A 23,000-nucleotide genomic window follows, 5' to 3' on the forward strand; every position below is an offset into this window, starting at 1 on the left:
AAGCTTTTTGAATTTCCCGTGCTTAACCCTGGTTTCAATGCCTAAGAGAGTATTATTTACCACAAGGGGGAATTTTTGGAGGCCTCGCCCCACTCTTCTTCAGACCGTGTGCTGATATTTCAAGTTTAGCTTCACTCTCGGTGATCCTTCACTACTGAGCCCCATGTTGGGCACCACTCACTGCAGCCAGCGCAGCAGGTAGGGATCAAAAGTGGTCGACACACATTTTGGGCAAAATAAACTAGAGACAGAATTAAAGTTTTAGAGATGGAACCAGGGGACTCAAGACCTCTTGGATCAAGAGCCCTGTTCCTCAGAGCCACATCACACGTTTTGTTTAGTGTCTTGGCTAGCGGAAAATAACTATTGTGCTACCATGAAGTCAGCCTCCTGTGCCCCCGGTCACGTCTCCCATTTTACTGATTACTTAACTATCTTTGTTATTTTCTTGTACAAGGGCCATCACCTAGCCAGAGGTCATAGACCCACATATGCCTTGGGAAAATATCTTAGTGTATGCACAAGCAGCGTTCTGAACTTGCGCTGACCCAGTATTCCAAGGTCCACATTACATTTTTCCTTAGCTTAGCAGGGTATGCCGACCCCAACTAATCAACCTGATGTACTTTCATTTGGGTTATTCTTTATTGCTACATTTTGCTTTTATTCTTTTCCCATGGTGATTTTCTCATGGCTTAGCCAGACCAATGGGCAGCTGGCTATTAACCCCTGTTCACTTCAGTTGCTCAGTCATGTCCAACTCTTTGCAACCCCATGTAATGTAGCACGCCAGGCATCCCTGATCATGATAAACTCCCAGAGTTTATACAAACTCATGTCCATTGCGGAGAAGGCAATGGCAACCCACTCCAGTGTTCTAGCCTGGAGAATCCCAGGGATGGGGTCCCACAGAGTCTGACACAACTGAAGCGACTTGGCAGCAGCAGCAGCAGCAGCATGTCCATTGAGTTGGTGATGCCATTCAACCATATCATCCCCTGTCATCCCCTTCTCCTCCTGCCCTCAATCTTTCCCAGCATCAAAGTCTTCTCAAATGAGTTGGCTCTTCGCATCAGGTGGCCAAAGTATTGGAGTTTCAGCTTCAACATCAGTCCTTCCAATGAACACTCAGGATTGATCTCCTTTAGGATGGACTGATTGGATCTCCTTGCAGTCCAAGGAACTCTCAAGAGTCTTCTCCAACACCACAGTTCAAAAGCATCAATTCTTCGGTGCTCAGCTTCATAGTCCAACTCTCACGTCCATACATGACTACTGGAAAAACCATAGCCTTGACTAGACGGACCTTTGTGGGCAAAGTAATGTCTCTGCTTTTTAATATGCTGTCTAGCTTGGTCATAACATTCCTTCCAGGGAGTAAGTGTATTTTAATTTCATGGCTGCAATCACCATCTGCAGTGATTTTGGAGCCCAAAAAAATAAAGCCTGTCACTGTTTCCATTGCTTCCCTACCTATTTGTTATGAAGTGATGGGGCTGGATGCCATGATCTTAGTTTACTGAATGCTGAGCTTTAAGCTAACTTTTTCACTCTCCTCTTTCACTTTCATCAAGAACCTCTTTAGTTCTTCTTCACTTTCTGCCATAAGGGTGGTGTCATCTGCATATCTGAGGTTATTGATATTTCTCCCAGTGATCTTGATTCCAGCTTGTGCTTCATCCAGCCCAGCATTTCTCATGATGTACTCTGCATATAAGTTAAATAAGCAGGGTGACAATACACAGCCTTGACGTACTCCTTTCCCTATTTGGAACCAGTCTGTTGTTCCATGTCCAGTTCTAACTGTTGCTTCCTGATTGCATACAGGTTTCTGAAGAGGCAGGTCAGGTGATCTGGTATTCCCATCTCTTTCAGAATTTTCCACAGTTTATGGTGATCCACACAGTCAAAGGCTTTGGCATAGTCAATAAAGCAGAAATAGATGTTTTTCTGGAACTCTCTTGCTTTTTCAATGATCCAGCGAATGTTGGCAATTTGATCTCTGGTTCCTCTGCATTTTCTAAAACCAGCTTGAACATCAGGAAGTTCACGGTTCACGTATTTCTGAAGCCTGGCTTGGAGAATTTTGAGCATTACTTTACTAGCATGTGAGATGAGTGCAATTGTGTGGTAGATTGAGCATTCCTCAGCATTGCCTTTTTTGGGGATTGGAATGAAAACTGACCTTTTCCAGTCCTGTAGCCTGTAGTCCTGCTGAGTTTTCCAAATTAACTGGCATTTTTAGTGCAGCACTTTCACAGCATCATCTTTTAGGATTTGAAATAGCTCATCTGGAATTCCATCACCCCCACTAGCTTTGTTCATAGTGATACTTCTTAAGGCCCACTTGACTTCATATTCCAGGATGTCTGGCTCTAGGTCAGTGACCACACCATCGTGATTATCTGGGTTGTGAAGATCTTTTTTGTACAGTTTTTCTGTGTATTTTTGCCACCTCCTCTTAATATCTTCTGCTTCTGTTAGGTCCATACCATTTCTGTCCTTTATTGAACCTATCTTTGCATGAAATATTCCCCTGGTATCTCTAATTTTCTTGAAGAGATCTCTAGTCTTTCCCATTCTATTGTTTTCCTCTATTTCTTTGCACTGATCACTGAGGAAGGCTTTCTTATCTCTCCTTGCTATTCTTTGAAACTCTGCATTCAGATGGGTATATCTTTCCTTTTCTCCTTTGCTTTTTGCTTCTCTTATTTTCACAGATTTTTGTAAAGCCTCCTCAGACACCCATTTTGCTTTTTTGCATTTATTTTTCTTGGGGATGGTCTTGATCCCTGTCTCCCGTACAATGTCACAAACCTCCATCCATAGTTCATTGGGCACTCTGTCTAACAGATCTAGTCCCTTAAATCTATTTCTCACTTGCACTGTATAATCATAAGGGTTTTGATTTAGGTCATACCTGAATGGTCTAGTGGTTTTCCCTACTTTCTTCAATTTAAGTTTGAATTTGGCAATAAGGAGTTCATGATCTAAGCCACAGTCAGCTCCCGGTCTTGTTTTTGCTGGCTGTATAGAGCTTCTCCATCTTTGGCTGCAAAGAATATAATCAATCTGATTTCAGTGTTGACGATCTGGTGATGTCCATGTGTAGAGTCTTCTCTTGTGTTGTTGGAAGAGGGTGTGTGCTATGACCAGTGTGTTCTCTTGACAAAACTCTAGCTTCATTCTGTACTCCAAGGCCAAATTTGCCTGTTACTCCAGGTGTTTCTTGACTTCCTACTTTTCATTCCAGTCCCCTATAATGAAAGGGACATCTTTTTTGGGTGTTAGTTCTAAAAGGTCTTGTAGGTCTTCATAGAACCGTTCAACTTCAGCTTCTTCAGCGTTACTGGTTGGGGCATAGACTTGGATTGCCGTGATATTGAATGGTTTGCCTTGGAAATGAACAGAGATCATTCTGTCATTTTTGAGATTGCATCCAAGTACTGCATTTCAGACTCTTTTGTTCACTGTGATGGCTACTCCATTTCTTCTAAGGGATTCCTGCCCACAGTAGTAGATATAATGGTCATCTGAGTTAAATTCACCCATTCCGGTCCATTTTAGTTCACTGATTCCTAGAATGTGACGTTCACTCATGGCATCTCCTGTTTGAACACTCCCAATTTGCCTTGATTCATGGACCTAACATTTCAGGTTCCTATGGAATATTGCTCTTTACAGCATCGGACCTTGCTTCTATCACCAGTCACATCCACAATTGGGTGGTGTTTTTATTTTGGCTCCATCCCTTCATTCTTTCTAGAGTTATTTCTCCACTGATCTCCAGTAGCATATTGGGCACCTACCAACCTGGGGAGTTCATCTTTCAGTGTCCTATCTTTTTGCCTTTTCATACTGTTTATGAGGTTCTCAAGGCAAGAATACTGAAGTGGTTTGCCATTCCCTTCTCCAGAGGACCACATTTTGTCAGAGCTTTCCAAAGTGGTTACACAAGGAATTCCTTGGGGTTCACAGGTTAGGACTTCCACTGTTTGAGTGCCTGGGCTCCTCAGATACTTCACTGTGTCTACAGCGGTTTCCTAATGCCTAAAGGTGGTGAAGCACATTTTAAAATGTTTACTGTGCAGACTTCCTTGGTGGTCCAGTGTTTAAGAACCCACCCTGCAATGCACTGAACATGATTTCGATCCCTGGTCAAGGAACTAAGATTCCAAATGCGCAGGGCAACTAAGCCCGCATGCCATATGTACTGAGCCCTCATGATCTATAGCCTGTGATCCACAAAAGAGAAGCCCTCCTCCAACAAAGAACGGCTTGCCAAAAAAAAAAAAAAAGGTTTGATGGCCATTTGAATATTATTTTATCACAGGTTATTTTGTAGATTTTAATATGACTTGCATGTGAAAGCTTGTTTGCGCCCCTACAGCCAGCCTCTTTCACCGACTCTGACGTCGGTCTTCTCACTGGTCTCTGTCTCTGTGCCCTTTCTCCCTCCCATAGACTCAACAGCCAGAGGGACTGCTGGGTCAGAGGGTATGTGACTGCACGAGCTGGGCAGGAGTAGCGCCAGGGTTTTCCATAAACAGCAGCACCAGTTTTCATCTCACCTGGAATATACCGGTGCCCCACAGATGCAGACCATCTCTCCTTGTTGGTAAATTCAGACACCTTATTTCCTGGTGTGTAGAGAGATATCCAGTTGGGGTCTTGATCTCCATTTCCTTATCATGAATGGTGAACGTGACTTTATTTGTTGCATTCCCTCTGTGTGAAAACTTTATGAGGAAGGAAGACAGTGGAATTGGGCAGAGGGCAAGGGCAAATCGAAATGGCCCATCAGAGCGGCCCTGAATTGGGCTGAAGTGGCCGAGGCTGACATCCTGCCTGGGTCTGTCTTAGGATCAGCTGCCCCTGTGCAGGCAGCTCTGCAGCTCGAACCACCCCTCCTTCCTTGAAGGTGTATCTCGGAGTCATTTTCCAGGGTCCTCCCTCAAGGCAGGTTGGAAGAGCCCTAGATGAGAGCTGAGACCAGTCTTGCATTGGCCACTTTCCAGCCATGTGACTTCAGGCAAGTCTTTCTTTTCCCAGAGCCCCTCATCCTACCAAGTATTGGGGGCTAAGATGACAGCCCCTAGTGACCAGTCTACAGTGCTCAGCAGTCCACCAGGGGTTCTGTGCCCCTCACCTCACAACCTTGCATGCATGTGTGCTAAGTAGCTTCAGTCATGTCCAACTCTTTGCAGCCTATAGTCCAACCTATGGACTATACCCTGCCAGGCTCCTCTGTCCATGGGATTCTCCAGGCAAGAGTACCGGAATGGGTTGCCATGTCCTCCTCCGGGGGATCTTCCCAACCCAGAGATCAAACCCGCATCTCTGACATCTCCTGCATTGGCAGGCGTGTTCTTTACCACTCGTGCCACTGGGAAGTCCCACCCCCTCCTTACAGGCCAACAACCAGGCAGCACCATATGTCCTGGGGCAGTGCAGCTCCTGTGTGGTCTGAGGACCTGCCTTGTCCACGAGCTGCCTGTTACTGGTTCCAGACAAGGTAAGTATGGAGGTGGGGAGTAACTGCTCAGAAACCTCAGAGCAATGTGACAGAGTAGTTCTATGTGTATTGAAACTAATAATTAATTATTGGATTTGTACTATTTGTTTTCTTGCTTCATTTTTAAAATTATTTGTATCACATTTACAAATAGATAAGTCCGTGATAGACTAGAAAAGAAGGAAAAATACAAAAACCTGGTCCTTTACCACAACATATTGAGAAACACTAATCTAAGTCAACTCCAACCTCAGACGTATTTAACATGTTTTGAGGGAGGAGGCCCCATTTGATCCTCAACCCTGACATTTACAGATAAGACCAGAGTTCAATGCTGTTTCTATTCTATTCAAGGTCCCTTTTATTTTTTTTTAATTTATTTATTTTTAATTGAATAACTGCTTTACAATATTGTATTGATTTCTACCAAACATCAACGTAAATCAGCCATAGGTTTAAATCTGCTGGAAAAAGGAATCTTCCTCTCATTTCCATTTTTTTACAGTCACATAACTTGACAGACATGGCACCTGTTCAAACTCATTAAAAAGCAGACACTCAGGTCAGCTCACTGTCAGAGAGTGAGAGGAAGACATGGAATCTAAGAAAAGCCCAAACCTAGCTCATGATAGACACAAACCCTCTCAGGTCTTTAAAACCGCTTTTGGGCATTTATCAGCAGAAGGGATGAGGAAGTGCTGGCACTGATTGGACCCTCTTTGGTTCCAGGTGAAGATGGGAGGGGATGTGGGCTGTGTGGGTGCCCACCGCGCTGGTGTGTTGAGAGTCCACGGTTACATCCGGTGCCACTGGTGTCTTCAGCGTAAAATTCGGCCAAGTTTGAGGCCACTGTAGGCAAGGCGAGGGCAGGACAGCTGTGCATGCAGGTTTCATAATGGGACCAGGATTCTAGAAAGGTCTTTAACCTCTGATGTGAACCTCATCTGCATGAGGAAGTCACTGTCAGTTACACTGAGATACTGTATGTATAGCATCCACCCAGAGCCAGCACAAAGTAGGTAATCACTGAGCAGTTTGCTCAGGGAGCTGACTCTGCCCTGCTGTGGGGTCACCAAGACAGATGCTCAGTCCAGCCTGAGGCATCCACTGCCCTTCTACCTGGCCCATGACCCGCTCCATCTCAATCACCTTCCAGGGCTCCTCCCAACCTGGGGATGAATTCCTGACCCCTGGACTGGAGGCAGACCCCAGACAGCAGGCCAGGCATCCTCAGGGACCCTGTCTGCCCTGCTCCCTCTCTATCTCAATTGAACTTTGCTGCACAAAGGCCTCAACCTCAGCCTCCTGTTCCCTAAACCTCACTTGACCCTGACCCTCACCAGGAAGTCTCTCCCACTTGTGCTCTGCCCACTCCCTCCTCTCTGCCTTGGCTCCCTGAGCAGCTCGCACGTTCCCACCTCTGCCTCCTCCTGATCTCTAGCAAAGCCCAGTCCGCCCTGAGAGGGTGAGGCTGGGTCAGGCCAGGTGGTTGCTGGCTGACCTTTGTCCCACTTGTTGTCACCATCCAGCAGTGTCACCAGGCAGGGCCCCAACAGGCCATTTGTTCCCTTTGAGTAATGATGTCTGAGAACAAAGGGCAGCCTGATTTCAGGACACTCCTGCGGACCTCTGAGCCTCTCTACCACAGCGGACAGCTCCTGTGCTCCTCAGGTGGTCTGAGTTGGCGTGTGTGTTGGTGGGAGATCTTCCCACAAAGGCAAGGACCCTCAGGCAGGTTAGGGTGATAATGGGGTGTCAGGGAGCTGGTGCTGTGTCATACTGGACCCTTGCTGTGAAGCTCCTGGATCTCTGTTTCCTTGGGGAGGCCGACTGCTTAACAAACACCTCAGCATTAGTGCTGAATGCATGAAAGGACACTTCTGTCCACACAGAGTCCAGTGCGGATGTTCCTAATAGGGTACCTCTGTAGGCAGCCCTCCTCTCAGATCAGGCTCTCTGCTCTTAGCTTGTTTGACTGAGGTCTTCAATGTGTGGCCTCCACGGATGCAGTGACAGAGGGGTATCTCCTTCCCTCTGGCCCAGCCAGTCTGTCCCCATTCCCTATCCCGGTGCACTCAGTCTGTTGGTCACCTTGTACTGCATCCCAGCCAGGCCTGGGCTCACAGCCATGATTCCTACCTCTGACCTGTGCTCACACCTTTGCCCTCCCTACCTGGGGCCCTGCTGTGTGAGCATCTCAGCCTGTGTCCTCCAGGCAGACAGCCTCCTGCAACACCACAGTGTTGAGGTTGCCCAGTCCATTCTCTGAGAGCTCGATGGCTGTCACTATGGTAGCGCCTGCAGGATGCCTGCAATGACTTCATCTCCAGGTGTCACAGCCTCCGATGGAGAGTGGACTGGGCTTAGGGCCTCACATCAAACAGATAAAATAAGGCAGATTTGCTGGTGAGTGACTCAGATCTCTGTCCTAGGAGGCAGTAGTGCTTCTCTCTCTCTGTCTTGGGCTCCCTCTCAGGCTCTCTCTCTCCTTGGTGGCTAGCTTTGGAGAATCCTGGTAAGCATCACTTGGCAGCCTAATGGAGAGGCCCACAATGCAGGGCTGTGAAGCCTTCTGCCAGCAGCCACTCGGGAGAGCTTGGGAATGATTCCCCACTGTAGGCTTTGAAAATGTCCCCACTGGAGCAGGTCTGCTGCCTCCTCCTGAGTGAACTGAGCAGGAACCCCTAGGTGCTTCCAGCTCTCTGGTGACTAACTTGACCACTCATCAGTCATGGATCTTTCACACCAAACTTCTCTACAAGAGGGATAACTAACTTTGATTCGGCAGTGGATTGGGAGAGCAGGGTTTTAGCTTGAGGGTGGTGGGTGTGCAGGGCTCAACCAAGGAGGTGACCTTTGGATGATCAAATTGAGGAGACAGAGCATCCTGGGAAAGAGATCAGCAGGTCCCAAGACACAGCAGGTGAGAAAGCTGAAGGATCGAGAACCACCCAGCTATCCACAGAGATGTGGACTTCATAAATCCTTACTGCCTTCAGCCACTAAGGTCTGAAGTGGTTCAATACTAGCAATAGAAAACTGCAGTGGGCAGGTACTTCTCTCCTGGAAAATCTAGCCCTTCCTTAATGGCCCTGCTTACCTGCCACTTCCTCCCTCTTCCCTTGATGGAAACCATCAGTTCCCCTCTCAACCGCACTGCACTTGATTCCCCCCTCTTTTGGGACCCTATTGCTCCCACCTCCTAGGGTCAGAACAGGCCATCAAGAGATGCTGAGTACATTTATGGCCTGCCTGCTAATTACTCTTACTCCCCAGCACTCCTCACAGGATGGGGAATGGTTAACCATCTCATAATATTATCTATTCCACTCACAAACCCAAGTTAGGTACTGTAATCCTTATTTCTCTGATAACAAACCTGAGGTTGAAAGGGGATGGGTCTTGCCCAGGGTTCAGTTCAGTTCAGTCGCTCAGTCATGTCCGACTCTCTGTGACCCCATGAAACGCAGCACACCAGGCCTCACTGTCCATCACCAACTCCTGGAGTTCACTCAGACTCACATCCATCAAGTCAGTGAGGCCATCCAGCCATCTCATCCTCTGTTGTCCCCTTCTCCTCCTGCCCCAAATCCCTCCCAGCAATCAGGGTCTTTTCCAATGAGTCAACTCTTCCCATGAGGTGGCCAAAGTACTGGAGTTTCAGCTTTAGCATCATTCCTTCCAAAGAAATCCCAGGGCTGATCTCCTTCAGAATGGACTGTTTGGATCTCCTTGTAGTCCAAGGGACTCTCAAGAGTCTTCTCCAACACCACAGTTCAAAAGCATCAATTTCACCTAAATTTACATCCACAGAATTTCTCCCTACTCCCCCCACCCCCAACACCCCATTTGTACTTATTGCTGTGATTAGCTTCTAGAGGGAAAAGAACCTGCTTTCCCACTCCAGATGTGGGCGTTCATAGTACTGGTCCTACCCTACCATCCTGTCCAATCATTCATGACACATATCCCAGAGCCAGTGACCCAGAATTTTCCTTATCAGAAGCTTGTCCCCTACCGCCCTGCTTGCAGACACTGACCATTCACTCTTCATGTTCCTTCTCTGGCTGGTCTGCCCTGTGTCTGCACATAGCCTCCCCCTTGTCTCCCACAGAACAGGGGAGAGGTGGTAAGTTGGAGCTGACTGGTCAGGGAGGAAGGAGTAACATGCCATTCTCTGGCCCATCGGATCCACCATCTGGGAAGAGGACACAGAGCAGAAGGGCTGCAGGGCCAGGCTGGGACACAATGTGAGGCTCCCAGTTGGGGAGAAGAGTAGAGGAAGAGAAGGCTGAACAGAATTCTTTCATTGATGAATTGACATTTATGGAGCTCCCTTCTGTGTCACAGTCAGGGCTGAAGTTACAAAGGAGGAACAGTGGCTGACTCACGGAGCTCTCAGCCAATGTGACATCACAGCTGAGGTCAGAGGTCATCTTAGTCCCTGGGGGAAACTGAGACTCAGAGGGAAGGTGAAGAGGTCTGCCGCGGTCATTCAGCTAGTGATAGAGCTACAGTCTCCTTCCCCACTTTCTGGCCCCTCTGGCTGCCACTCTGGGGCTCGGAGGACTCAGAAACTCGAAGGTGCCAGAATAATTCAGGAGGTTGTGGCCTCACCCTCCTCTTCACCTCAGGGAGGGAGGAGCTGGGATAGGCAGAATGAAGGATGGGAGAGCTTGTAGCAGCTGGGGGCTGCTTCTGTGCTGTCATTCAAGGCAGAGGAAGAGAAACCTGCTAACTGGAGCTGTTCTTGTCCTGCCCATTGAGTGACAGGACCACAGAGGACAGAGACACCACACATCATTCTCTCCCATTTCTCAGGTGGGCAGAATGAAGGAAAAGGCCCACTACAGAGGAATCAGTGCAGGAGAGCAAATCACCTATGCCAGAGTCTGGTCTCCTCTGCCAAGGAGCCAGCTGTGACCCAAGGCCTGGCATAGGGTGGAGATGCAGGAGTCAGTCTCCAGAAGGCTCTGGAGATGTGTTCAACAGACACCTCCATGAAGCCTTCTGGGATCACAGAACCTTCCTCCATCCTCCCTAATGCCAGCACTGCCCTTTGGAGGAGCCCCTCCTCTGGGGAGGCACTCAGCAGATCTCCAAGTGTTGGTCTCTGGGGACGTTGTACTTGAGCTTGTGGGCTTCGAAGAGGTTTTCCAGCTCCTTCATGTAGCGCTGATGCAGCCTGTCCACCTCCTCCTGGGATGGATGTGGTGTCTTCTGCACTTCGATGGGCTTCCCCACTGCAAGACATAGAAGCGAGTGGTGGCTCAGAGCCAGAACCACTGAAGGCACAGGGACCCTCGGGGTTCCCACCACAATGGTCATCTGAGCAGGTAAGCACTCTTTCTCCTTCCCTTTCAATTCTATTTTGGGTCATAGATTCTGAGACGTTAGGGCAACTCCAAGATTCTGACATATTAACAATATCACCAGCTGGTGTTTTAATTATTATCTCTTATGTCATTCTAACAATCCTAAAAAGATAGAACCTGCTATTATTCCTATTTGACAGCTGAGGCACTGAGACTCAGGGAGGTTGAGTAAATTGGTCAGGGTCACTTAGGAAGAATCAGTGACTGGTTGTAAGCCCTGAGGATGTGCTCTTAGCCTCATGGACACGTGGATCTGGGAGTCTCAGATGCCATGAGTGGAAGTGTCTGTATGTCTGGGAGGAGGTGGCCCACAGCCCAAGTGCCTTCTACCTCCTCTCCCTCCACGATGTCCTTCAGTGCCCCCTATTCCAGGGAGGACATGGGAGGATCTGTCAACCTCCTTCCTCAAGTTCTGCCTGGCTCAGAAAGCAGCTGTCCTGTCTTCCTCTCTTGAGAATGGTTCTGGAGGCATTAGTTGTGAATTATATTCAAGAAAATATTACCAGACAACCCAGGGAAAGTCATGGTGTAGAGGGTTGGCCAAGTCTGTACTCAGCTAAGAAATGACTGGGTGAGTGGAGATGAAAAGACCTCACTCTACAAGCTTTGCCATTGAAACCTAGTTGGAATCCAAGACAAAAGCAAATGAGACAATCAAATAGCTGCAAAGATGGTGCTAAATCCATGCACTAAGGCCCATGCCCATTATTTACAGGGAAATCCCTCAGGCTCTCCTTCACAGCCTGCTGATTGCTACTTTACACACAATACTATCAGACCTGGAATGCCCTTCCCTTGTATCCACTTCTCCAATAAGCCTTACAAGATCCTCCTGTCAGAATTAAACCCTCCTCTCTGGCATCATAAAAAATCAAATCAACCCTGATCAAACCTCAACTTTGTATCAAGGACAGGGTGATCTTTTGGAAGTGATTTACCTTCTCTGAGTCTCAGTTTGCCTTTAGTAAAATGGTGATGATAATCACTGCCTACAAGGTTGTTGGGAAAACTAAGCTGCTGCATGTAAGCAGTCAGTGCAGTACCTGATACACAGCAGGTGCCCAGTAATCAGTAGTGGTGACCATATTTTTTTTTGTCTTGGTTAGATTTCCCATCCCAAATTTTCTGTCATCAGGATTATCTGCCTGTGTGTCTGTTTCACACTCTGGAACGTGAACTCCATGAAATTCAATGATGTCTTCGGCTCATGTCTATTCCCCTTTGCAACATGAGCTTTAGCCCCTTACTGTGTAGCCCTTTCCTCTCCCAGCCCGAGTCTAGGCTCACCCACGGTGGTGATGGGCCGGCGGTAGGGCATAAGACCAAAGCTGTACTGGAAGACTCCACGACCATAGAAGAGTGGGATGGAGACTCTTACAGTCTTCTGAAGTCGGTGCTGGAACCAGCGCACCCAGGAGCCAGGGGAGTTCTCAACCTGCTTGAATATGTCATTCTCCCCAAAGGAGAAGATAGGTACCAGAGCTGCCCTAGAGGAGACAGGAGAAAGTGAGTGTGGAGGGGCAAGAAGGCACAAGCTGGTCACCTAGCCTCCTGCAGGGACCTAGTGAGCAGGAACTGGAGCAGAGGACAGAGCCCTGGGGCAAAAGTAGGAGGCCTTGGCTGTTCTCCAGACCTGCCACAGCCTTGCTCTGTGATTTTAGGCAGGTCATGGCTCCTCTCTGGACCATGGGTTTCCAGTCACACCATGACAGGAGAAAGAATGCTTCAGAGAGCCATTCCAGGTATAAAACATGCAAACTTTCTGGAAAAATTTCTTCTTCCCCAGTTAGCTTGTATCCTTCACAGATGCTTCAAGGTAAGAGAACAGCTCTAAGCTGTGCCCCAAACAACATTCTCCCAAATGCCCTAGACTCAGATGTAATGCAAGTTTTCAGTAATATGACCCTTGACCCTATTCCCTTTAATCACCAAATCTCCCTTCTAGAATCTTCTCTGGCTATTTGGGAATGAGACAGTACATCGATCACCAACACAGAATCTTCACTGTCAATGGATTCATCTGTGCTGTCTTCCCACCAAAACACAATCCTTGCCAATCTCCAGTTGAACCCAGAGCCCTCTTCCCAATACCCATGCATCAGGGCAAGCCTGATGAAGCCCTTGCGGTTCCGCAGCACCAGCTTGTAGCCTCCAGGCCTGGCATCCAGTGCCTCCTGGACGCCCCCAACAATGATGGCCATGAGGTTGCCACCTCCTTCCCTGCTCAGAATGTGAGCAGCACTCTCCTTGTCTACTGGGACCAGCCCTGGGGAGAGAGAAAGGTGGTTAGGTATGGGGTGAAGGGGCAGGGACCATGTGCAGAGATGTGGGCTGGGCTCCACTCCAATTCCCAACTGTGAATGCCCTGAGGACTGGGACTGAGCCCTTCAGGTCTTCCCAACTGAGTGGATCACTGAGCACAGAGCTGTGGGAAGTGCTTCCTTGAATCTAGCTTCCTTCTCCACTACACATTCACTTGGAAGAAGTACAGAACTGTTGACAGCCCTCTGTAAAATCCCTCCTCCATGCCTGCAGCCCTCACCCAACTGGGTTACCCAGGGTTGGGAAAACTCACCCCCTGACATGATGTAATCCCTGAAGAAAGGAGTCCAGAACCACAAGTTCAGCATCATCAGATGTGGGCGGATGCCAGGGAACAGTGAGGAAAACCCGGTGCTCTCTGTGCACAGGTTGGTAAAAGCTCCGGTGGCCAGAACCCCGTGGGGGTGGAAGCCAGCAAGGTAGTTCCGGGAGGGGTCCAGATAGGCAGTCTTGACCAGCTGCAGGGACAGCACCCTGCTGAATCAGAACTGTACCTCATACCCTCCCCCATTCTGCCAGCACCAGTGTGATCTTGGGTAACTTGCTCCCCTGCTCTGAGCCTCCAGTTCTTAGGAGGATGGAGATATGCATGTGAATGCACCCAGGGAGATCCTCTTGTCATCCAAGTCTCAGACTTGCTGTGAGCTTCAGACAAATTGTCTCCCTCTCCAGCTTTCAATGTATTAAATGTGGACATTTGACCCTGCCCTGCCTACGTTCTGCTGAGAATCTCAGGTCTGTGAGTTCCCTGGAATTACCAAGACTACAGGACAGGATAATCATAATTGTCATAGTTCATATACCATCAAGGGCCACACACAAGGCTGCCACTCAAACAGCCCTGTTCTAACAATATTCCCTATGAGAAAACTCAGCACTTAGGACCTGGGAGTGAGAATTCGCTAGCTATATCAGGGTGGTTGAAAGAGTTTGCAGACCTGGAGGTTGGCCTTAGTCCTGTTTACCCCTCCGTACAATTCAAGTGTCTCCCTGATGGCTCTCTGTTCCCCCTATGTCAGACCTTCATTACCATCTGTCCACCTCTTCCCCTGGCTATTGGCAGCTCTTCCCAGGTCTGGTTGGTCCTGCGGCACAGAGGGTGCACCAGAAACCACCAGACATTGTAGAAGGAGTGGGAGAGGAGAGCTGTGCATCACCAGCAGCTTCCAGGCAAAGTGGGATGAGGACAGAGGGGGCAGAACTGAGTTAACAGATGCTGCTCCTGGACGTCCCTGGAGGTCCAGTGGTTAAGAACCTGCTTGCCAATGCAGGGGACATGCGTTCGATTCCTGGTCCGGGAAGATTCCACATGCTGTGATGCAACTAAGCCTGTGTGCCACAACTACTGAGCTCACAAGTCACACCCACGGAAGCCCACGTGCCTAGAGCCCATGCTGCACAACAAGAGAGAAACCCAATGAGAAAGCCACTGCAATGAGAAACTCACACACCGCAATGAACAGTAATCCCCACTATCCGCAACTAGAGAAAGCCCACACAGAGCAACAAAGACTCAGCACAGCCAAAAACAAAATAATTTTAAAAACAAACTGCTGCTCCCACCAGTTACTGGACAGGCTTCAATGTGCAAAGATAACTGCCAGTGATTCTGTGTGTGACCAACCCCTTCCCCACTCTGCCAGGAAATGCAGGGCCCACCCTTTACAGAGCCCTGGGCTCTGGGAGGCACAGCCTTTAGAGTCAGAGGCCCTGAGGCCCCTGACCCAAGCCCTAAGCCCCTGGCAAGACTACCCAGACCTTGTGATTTGCGCTTCGAGGCGCGGGCAGTCCATTCCACTCAGGTTCAGCTTTGGCACCGTGAAAGATCATCTAGGTAACAAGCTGAAATTTTAAGCATTGGCCCTGAGGATTCTTGTTACCTTCAGGCCCCAGAGGCCTGGCCGCCCATCTCAGAGCAGGGACCCAAGAGATAGCACTGGAGGTAGACCCAAGGGACAGCATTGGAGTCTGAGCCTGTCTGCCCTACCGCAACTGAGCAGTCCCAGTTTGTCCTGTCCTTGACCTGGACTTGATCTCTGCAAACTCCCTCCCCCACTCTGCCCTCTGGCTCCCCTTGACCGTTTGCAGAAAGTCTGAGGGGACCTTAGGTGGAATTACCATTGCTTCACAGATAAAGGCAAATTTCTTTCACTCATGCAGTGGGAATTTATTGAATGTGAAATTAAGGACAAGCAGAGATATTTCTGGTTATTCTCACCTGGAAAGGTGTTCCTTAGGAACCCATCTCAGTATGTTTCTTTAAAAACATACCTGACTCCCCATACTGAAGTACTTTATGAATTCTCTTTCTCAGCTAGTGGGAAAATCATTTTGTTACAACCCCCTTAAAGGCAATGAAGCAATATCTATCACTATTAAAATGGAAAAATGTAACTGACCTTTTAAGCCAGCAATTCCACTGCCAAGGAATTCAGCTACAGAATTTCTCACACTTGTGCAAAACAGCATCTGAACAAGATTATTAACTGAAGTTTGTTTGTTTTTTTCCCTTTGGTAATACCAAAACTTGGCATCCAGTCAAATGTCCATCAACAGAGCCTATTTAGACAAATTATGAAATACTTTCTTGTGGGCCACTGTATAGCCATAGGGACATGCAATGCAACTCTTCCTGTCCTGATAGGGGAAGATGGCCATGATCACTCATCAGGTGGAAAAGCAAAGGGCAAGACCATGTATGCAGAATGTCACCAGCTGGGACAGGGGGAACAGCAGATGGAGACAGGTCCTCCTGGGGGAATATGCCTGATTCTCCACCACTAGCTCTTCAGGAAGCCCAAATGTTGCACTTAGAAAGATCCAACGCTCAGAAATATAATAGTTTCCCAACTTTGCTTGAAATTCCCCCAATAGACCCTAGCTCATAAAATCAGTAAGAGGTGACGGCAGCTCAGAAACAGAGGCTCATTTGACACAGAGTACAGAGGCTTATGAATGGGTGGGAGCTCCAGTCGAGGGTGGACTCCTTGCCTGGGACCCCCTACTTCCTAGCCATCGTAAGATCCCTTCCAGCCCTGTGCTGTAGAAGTGTGTGGAAGAATTGGAGGGTCTCCTGAGAAGTGCAGGGGTCCAGAATCTGGGGCCATAGCCTCACCCCTGCAGGCTCCAGGCCTGGACAAGCAAGTCAAAGTGCTCATCATCCCGCCCTCTGCTGGCCACTAGGTGGTATTGCCCGCCTTCTGTAGGCAGTAACGCCAGAGGCCTGTTGTAGGCAAGAGTCTGCCCACTGTGCAGGTAGAATTTCTGCAAGTGTCCAGTGTCCCACCACTGTCAGTAGTGTCAGGGTTTAGAAATCCTCTCTGGGGCAGAAGCAGGAGAATAGTGGATAAGACAGGCACAGAATCATTTTCTGCAACTGGCAGAAACTCCAGGTGCAAAGGAGGCCCTTTGGAGGCCCCAGGATGGCAGGAAGACAGCCCACTGGAGAGCTTTCAGTTGAAGACTTCATTTCTGTGGAATAGCCTGCACTGGGCTCCCTTACATGTGCGTGCTAAGTCGCTTCCGTCGTGTCTGACTGTTTGCGACCCTGTGGACTAGAGCCCACCAAGCTCCTCTGTACATGGGATTCTTCAGGCAAAAATACTGAAGTGAGCTGCCATGCCCTCCTACAGGCATCTTTCCAACTCAAGGATTGAACCCATGTCTTTTGCATTTCCTGCATTGGCAGTCGGGTTCTTTACCACTAGCGCCACCTGGGAAGCCCACTGGTCTCCCTTATCTTATCCCTAAAAACCTCTCCAACTTCATCCCCAGTGTACCTTCTGCTTTAGCCACACTAATGCTCAGAAACCATGCCTTGGTCAGCTTCTGGGCCTGCACTTGCGCTGTGCCCTTCGCAGGCCACCTTTCCTTCCCTGCTGGACTTGGGATTCAGCTCACAGTGTGGAGTGAGACCACAGGGACAGGATCCACAAAAAGAGCCAGAAAGCTCTACTTGAGGCCAGAAACTGCTTATGGCTTTTCCTTGGCTTGGTGGCTGAAGTCACAACACTTCCCCACGGAAACTCTGGTTTTTCTGGCACAGAAGAGTAATCCCTGGTCTGGGAAGAAGACAGAGATGGGAATTCATAATCTCAAAGTTGAGAGGTTCTGGGGTGAGGATGAGGGACTCTGCCTGCGGCAGGCCCATGGTTCCTCTAAGGCCCCAGCAAACCCTACTAGCTTCTGCTGACAAGGTCCTGGGAGGGCACCTTGCCGAGGAAGCAGATATGGGGTCTGGGAAGACCACCCCCCAACCTGGTCCCTTCAGGTCAGCTCAGCACTGTCCACTCACTCTCCTGTTTCCAGAGGAGTCCCACCTGTCCCTACTGGCACCTCTCTGTGTCCCTATAGCCTTCCCCATTCTATCTGGTCAATAAATCATCCTCGCCCAGTTGCTTACATCTAAGACTTTAGTCTGTCTGGGATTCAGGAAAGGAGTCAAAGGTCAGTTCACTCAAATCAAGGATCCTGTTCCACTCAGGCCTGAACTTTGGGTCCAGGGTCAAGTGTCCAAATGGCCATCAAGTGCCCTGAGTCAGAAAGTCAGAGATTCAGAAGAACTCAGGTGTCAGGGATTGGTGTGATCACTGGATACATTTGTAAATGTATCCAGGATACATTCAGAATGCAACAAGTCCTTGTCCAAGTATGCATAATGTACCAAAGTGAGAGGCAGGTTAGAGAACCTAGAACAAGTTCCTTGTCCTCTCCCCGGTCCCTCTAAACTGACAATGGACAAACTTTAAACCAGTAGAAGAACTTTGTATGTGATCTTGATCACATCCTGTCCCTTTCTAGGGGTGAGTCTCCTCATCTTATGAAGTGTGGGGCTAGATGATCTCTTAGAACCTTATTACCTGCACCCCTAAGCATGGCTGCTGAGGGCTTAACATCTGTAAGATACCTAACGTGTGCCACAATATATGGCTCACAGAGCTCCTTCAAATTCTGTTCATTCATCCATCTTCACAGTGGCCCTACATCCTGGCCAGACAGAAGCTGACTCCTTCCCGGGCCACAGAGTGGTGGAAGCCCAGCTCCTGCCTCCCAGCCCAGTATTTTGTCCACTGCACAGAGGACCACACTTGCCATGGACATGTCCGGCACTACAGTCCTGACCACATCCCAGCCACCCCATTACTCACCGAGATGGGGAAATAGTCCTTCATGTACCTCCATATGACGCAGCGCCTGAAGGCCTCAATGCGCCTGCCCCCCTGCCACGGCTTGGATAGATCCAGGTACCACCAGACTGCATATAGGACACTGAAGATCCAGAATCTTGTGAACAGGAGGCCTATGAAGACAGCAATGCAGATCTGGGCTGGGAAGGGAAGCATGAAGATGAGTGGTCAGAGGAATGAAGGAACAAGCTCTCCTCCTACAACTAACAGCACTGTCCTGTCCAGCCCTCACTGAGGAGGAAGGCATGAGACTCTCTAGACTTCAAGGAGGAAAGAATGCAGCCTGTCCAGTGTCACACTGGGAGCCTGGATTTGAAGCCAGGTAAAATCTTATGGATGGAGGAGCCTGGAAGGCTGCAGTCCATGGGGTCACTGAGGGTCGGATACAACTGAGCATCTTCACTTTTCACTTTTCACTTGCATGCATTGGAGAAGGAAATAGCAACCCACTCCAGTGTTCTTGCCTGGAGAATCCCAGGGACAGGGGAGCCTGGTGGGCTGCCGTCTGTGGGGTCACACACAGTTGACATGACTGAAGTGACTTAGCAACAGTTAGCAGACCCAACTCCACACTAAGTTTTCCCCACTGTACCAGGCTGCTTACTCGTTCCAGTTTTGCCCCTCCACCCCCATCTCTGTCCAGTTAAGTAGTCTGTATTCACTGGGTGCTCAATAAATGCCTGGGAGAGAAGTGACTAGATTAATACTTTCTAGTGTACACCCTTCAGGACCCCAAAGAAAAAGGAGACATGCTTTCTGCCCAGCCCTCTCTCTGCACACTCTCTGCCCATCTGTCTATTTATAAATCCGGCCAGATCCCCCTTCTAATTAAAGTCCTTTCATGACTTTCTCATAACTTTAAAAACAGCCCATGTAGCTCAGCCTGGCATTCAGATTCTGCATAGCTGGCTGATCCCCATCTTGCTCCAGCCTCATTCACCCATATGGACCCTATACTCTGGCCACATGAAATTGTTCAGTGTATCTACATGAGAGATGGAGTTCCTTCAGTCTCTTAGCTTTTGTTCATGCTGTTTCCTCTGAGCACCGTGTGCTTTGCTGCTGAAGGAGAGAGGAAGGAAGGGGCCAACCCGTGGCTGGCCCATGGGTCAAGGATGCAGCATGGCTATAACCTGGTCAAGTGAGGAAATACCTTCTTACCAACAATTCCCAGTCCCTTGCTGCAGGCTAACCCTGGCTTCATCTCAGGGTCGGGAGGTCTGAGGGGCTGACCCTAACCGGATCCCAATGGAGCATCATTCTCAGAGAATATTTCTCCTGCCCCATCCCATTCCTTCCACTCAATACCATGCACTCACACTGTTAAAATGTCAGCCTCCAGTTGTACTGAATGTGAAAGTAGAGTAGACTGGGTCTGTCATTCCTGGCCGGCTTCCAGGAAGAGGGGACTTTTGACCCAATCTGAATAGTAGTAAAATTCATAAACCAGAGAAAATAGGTTGGTGCTCACAGAACATTGAACACCTATAATGTGCATTGGTGGTTCAGTCTGAACAACAGACAAATTCCTGCCTTCACGGAGCTGACTTTCCACAGTATTGTGTTTAGGGTGCTTTGTTTTGTTTTTAAATTTCTATGATGGTAAAATATATATAACTTATACTTTGCATCTGAACCACTTTTAAGTGTACAGTTCATTCACACTGACCATCATGATTATCCATTTTCAGAACTCTTTTCATTTTCCCCAAACTGAACCCCTGTACTCATTAAACAAAAACTCCCATATCTCCCTCCCCTGCTGCTGCTGCTGCTGCTAAGTTGCTTCAGTCGTGTCCGACTCTGTGCAACCCCATAGATGGCAACCTATCAGGATCCTCCGTCCCTGGGATTCTCCAGGCAAGAACACTGGAGTGGGTTGCCATTTCCTTCTCCAGTGCATGAAAATGAAAAGTGAAAGTAAAGTCACTCAGTCGTACCCGACTCTTCGAGACCCCATGGACTGCAGTCCACCAGGCTCCTCCGTCCATGGGATTTACCAGGACTCTCTACCTTGGGGCAAAATCAAAGGTCTACATGGGTTGCTCCCACTTTCAGAAAACCACCTCTAGGGACTTCCAGTCTACATGGGTTGCTCCCTAGAGGTGTTTTCTGAAAGTAGGAGCAACCCACGTAGACCTTTGATTTTGCCCCAAGGTAGAGTGTCCTAACTAACGTTCTTTATAATTTTCTTTCACATTAAATATTTGCACTTAAAAAAAAACAACTTAAAAATCTAAGTCAACCACCAAGCCATTCTTGTCTCCAGGCATCTGCCTCTTCCCTCCAGATCTGCAAGTATCCTTCCATCCTCCATACATGAGCATCTACCAGCGTGGACATGTTCTTTTTCATGAAAATGGTGGCATTTTATTCCTACTCTTCTACAACTTTCCCATTCAAGATTTTTATTAAAAAAATATTTAAGGCAAACAAAAAAGTGATCAACCCACAATGAGTGTAGAAGCAACCTAAATGGCCATCAGTCCACGGATGGATGAAAGGATGGAAAATGTTGCAAATAACACATGGAATATTATTCAGTCATCAAAAGGAAGGGATTTCTGGAACACCAACAAGGATGAATCTTGAGGATGTTGTGCGAAGTGAGATAGAGCCAGTCACACATATCCACACAAATCCTTTCTGATTCCTCTTTTGTGAGGTTCGTAGACCAATCGAATTAATAGAGATAGAAAAGAGAATGCTGATTGGCAGGGGCTAGGGGAGGGAGATATGGGAGTTTTTGTTTAATGAGCACAGAGGTTCAGTTTGGGGAAAATGAAAAGAGTTCTGAAAATGGATAATCATGATGGTCAATGAGAATGAACTGTACACTTAAAAGTGGTTCAGATACAAAGTATACCTTATATATATTTTACCACCACACCTTCCAATGCAGGGGGAGTGTGAGTTCAATCTCCGGTCAGGGAGCTAAGATTCCACATGCCTCGGGCTAAAAATCCAAAAAACTTAAAACAGAAGCAATATTGTAACAAATTCAATAAAGACTTCAAATGGTCCATATTAAAAAAAATAAAATAAAACGTAAGAAAACTGCTTATAGAGAATAAAACTGAGTTGTTAACTGCGGCTCCCTGGAGGGAATTCCCTGGCAGTCCAGTGGTTAGGACTCTGTGCTTTTACTGCTGCTTTCATATAAGCCTTGCTGCTAGGGGCCAAAAAAAAAAAATATATATATATATATATATATATATAGTGGCTCCCTAGAGGGTAGGATTTGGGGAAGTCTTTCACTTGTGGGATACACATTCTGTTTGGATGTGTTACAACAGCAAGGGCTGGTTTTTGCAACTAACGTAGCATATTAAGATTAGGAAAAACCCACTCAAGAGGCCCTTGCACTTAGAAGGAACTCCCCACCATCCTCATCACCCTTAACTCCTGTCAGCTGGCAAAACCAAACTTGGGGATCTTTTCTGTCCCTAAGGAAGGGAGACCTCTACCCTCCCCTCATAACATCAAGAAAAATGTAAAACCCCACTTTACAGAGGCCCAGAGAGGGTATGCAAATTGGCTGAGCTCACGCAGCAAATTAGTCAGATGGGACAAGACATTCATCAACAAATGTTCATGGACACCAACTCTTCTAGGAGCTGGAGATTCAGCTGAGAACAAGACCAACTGTTTGAAGGGAGCTTACCTTCCTGTGTGAGTGTGTGAGCTACAGAGGAGAGGAAAAGAAACAGGAAACAAGTAACCAACTGGAAAGCATTTGTTTCTGGGCCCTGAGTCCTTGGTGACACGTCCTTGTTAAACTTTCTGGCTACTTCTTTGCCCCTGCCCCAAATGCCTGCTCTGTGTCCAGTGTGAACCAGCTGTTCACTGTAGGCCAGCATTTACTGGCCCACTGGAAGCCCTTATTTTTCCTGCCAGCCTATAAATCCTGCCTGTGGACCCATCTTTTGAGTGTCTTTGGAAGGGGTCCCTTCTCTCCACACCCACTGGAAGCCTCCCTAGATCTAGGTAAGTAATCTTTATTTTAAGAGCCAGATTGAAAATATTTTGTATTTTTTGTGACTCTATGGGGCAACTTGAAGGATATTACATAGGCCCGTAATCATTTAAATTATGTAAGAATTTAAAATGTAAAAATTATTCTTGGGCTGTACAAGTGCAAAAAAACAGTGGGCTGGATTTGACCCTTGCCACATAAACTGGGGACCCCTGATATAGCTTGGCATCAGGCACTCAGCTTCCCCTATATATACTCCCTGCCATCAGTCCATCCCCCGTACTCCAGACACAGCAGATCCATAGGCTTCAAGCACTGGGACCTGTACTGCACAGGCTGAACCGTGCTCTTCCCGTTCCTAAACATTCCTGGGGCTCCCCTTTTTCCCCAGGATAAGGGACAAGGTACAAGCTCCTGCTCCCGGCACCAGCTGGCCCAGATCTCTCTTCTCAACTGTCCTCGCTCTAGCTCCAGGCCAAGGGCTGCTGGACCTCCCTGTGCTCTTCCTGATGTTCCCAGGTCCTGGGCTGAGCTGGGGGTCGATGAAGGCAGACAGACACACTGGTGTTGGCAAAGCTCCACCAAGGCCAGGTGAGCAAGATGTCCCTCACTCCCCCCCAACCCCC

At 48.2% G+C, this 23,000-nt stretch overlaps 1 protein-coding gene across 1 annotated transcript in view; it reads right to left on the minus strand.

The window, feature by feature from the left end:
* Positions 1-10,603: 10,603 nt before the first annotated feature.
* The window catches only part of LOC104994124 (2-acylglycerol O-acyltransferase 2-like), a 13,381-nt gene continuing 984 nt past the window's right edge, over positions 10,604-23,000 (minus strand). Inside the window, exons 2-6 of the mRNA XM_010847588.1 lie at positions 18,360-18,538; positions 13,466-13,670; positions 12,982-13,156; positions 12,178-12,377; positions 10,604-10,758 (exon numbers count right to left, since the gene is read on the minus strand). Of these exons, the coding sequence (XP_010845890.1) occupies positions 10,604-10,758; positions 12,178-12,377; positions 12,982-13,156; positions 13,466-13,670; positions 18,360-18,538 (914 nt within the window). The remainder of the gene's footprint in view (positions 10,759-12,177; positions 12,378-12,981; positions 13,157-13,465; positions 13,671-18,359; positions 18,539-23,000) is intronic.

Source organism: Bison bison, unplaced genomic scaffold (assembly GCF_000754665.1).
Source record: "Bison bison bison isolate TAMUID 2011002044 unplaced genomic scaffold, Bison_UMD1.0 scf7180017864251, whole genome shotgun sequence".
Lineage (NCBI taxonomy): Eukaryota > Metazoa > Chordata > Mammalia > Artiodactyla > Bovidae > Bison > Bison bison.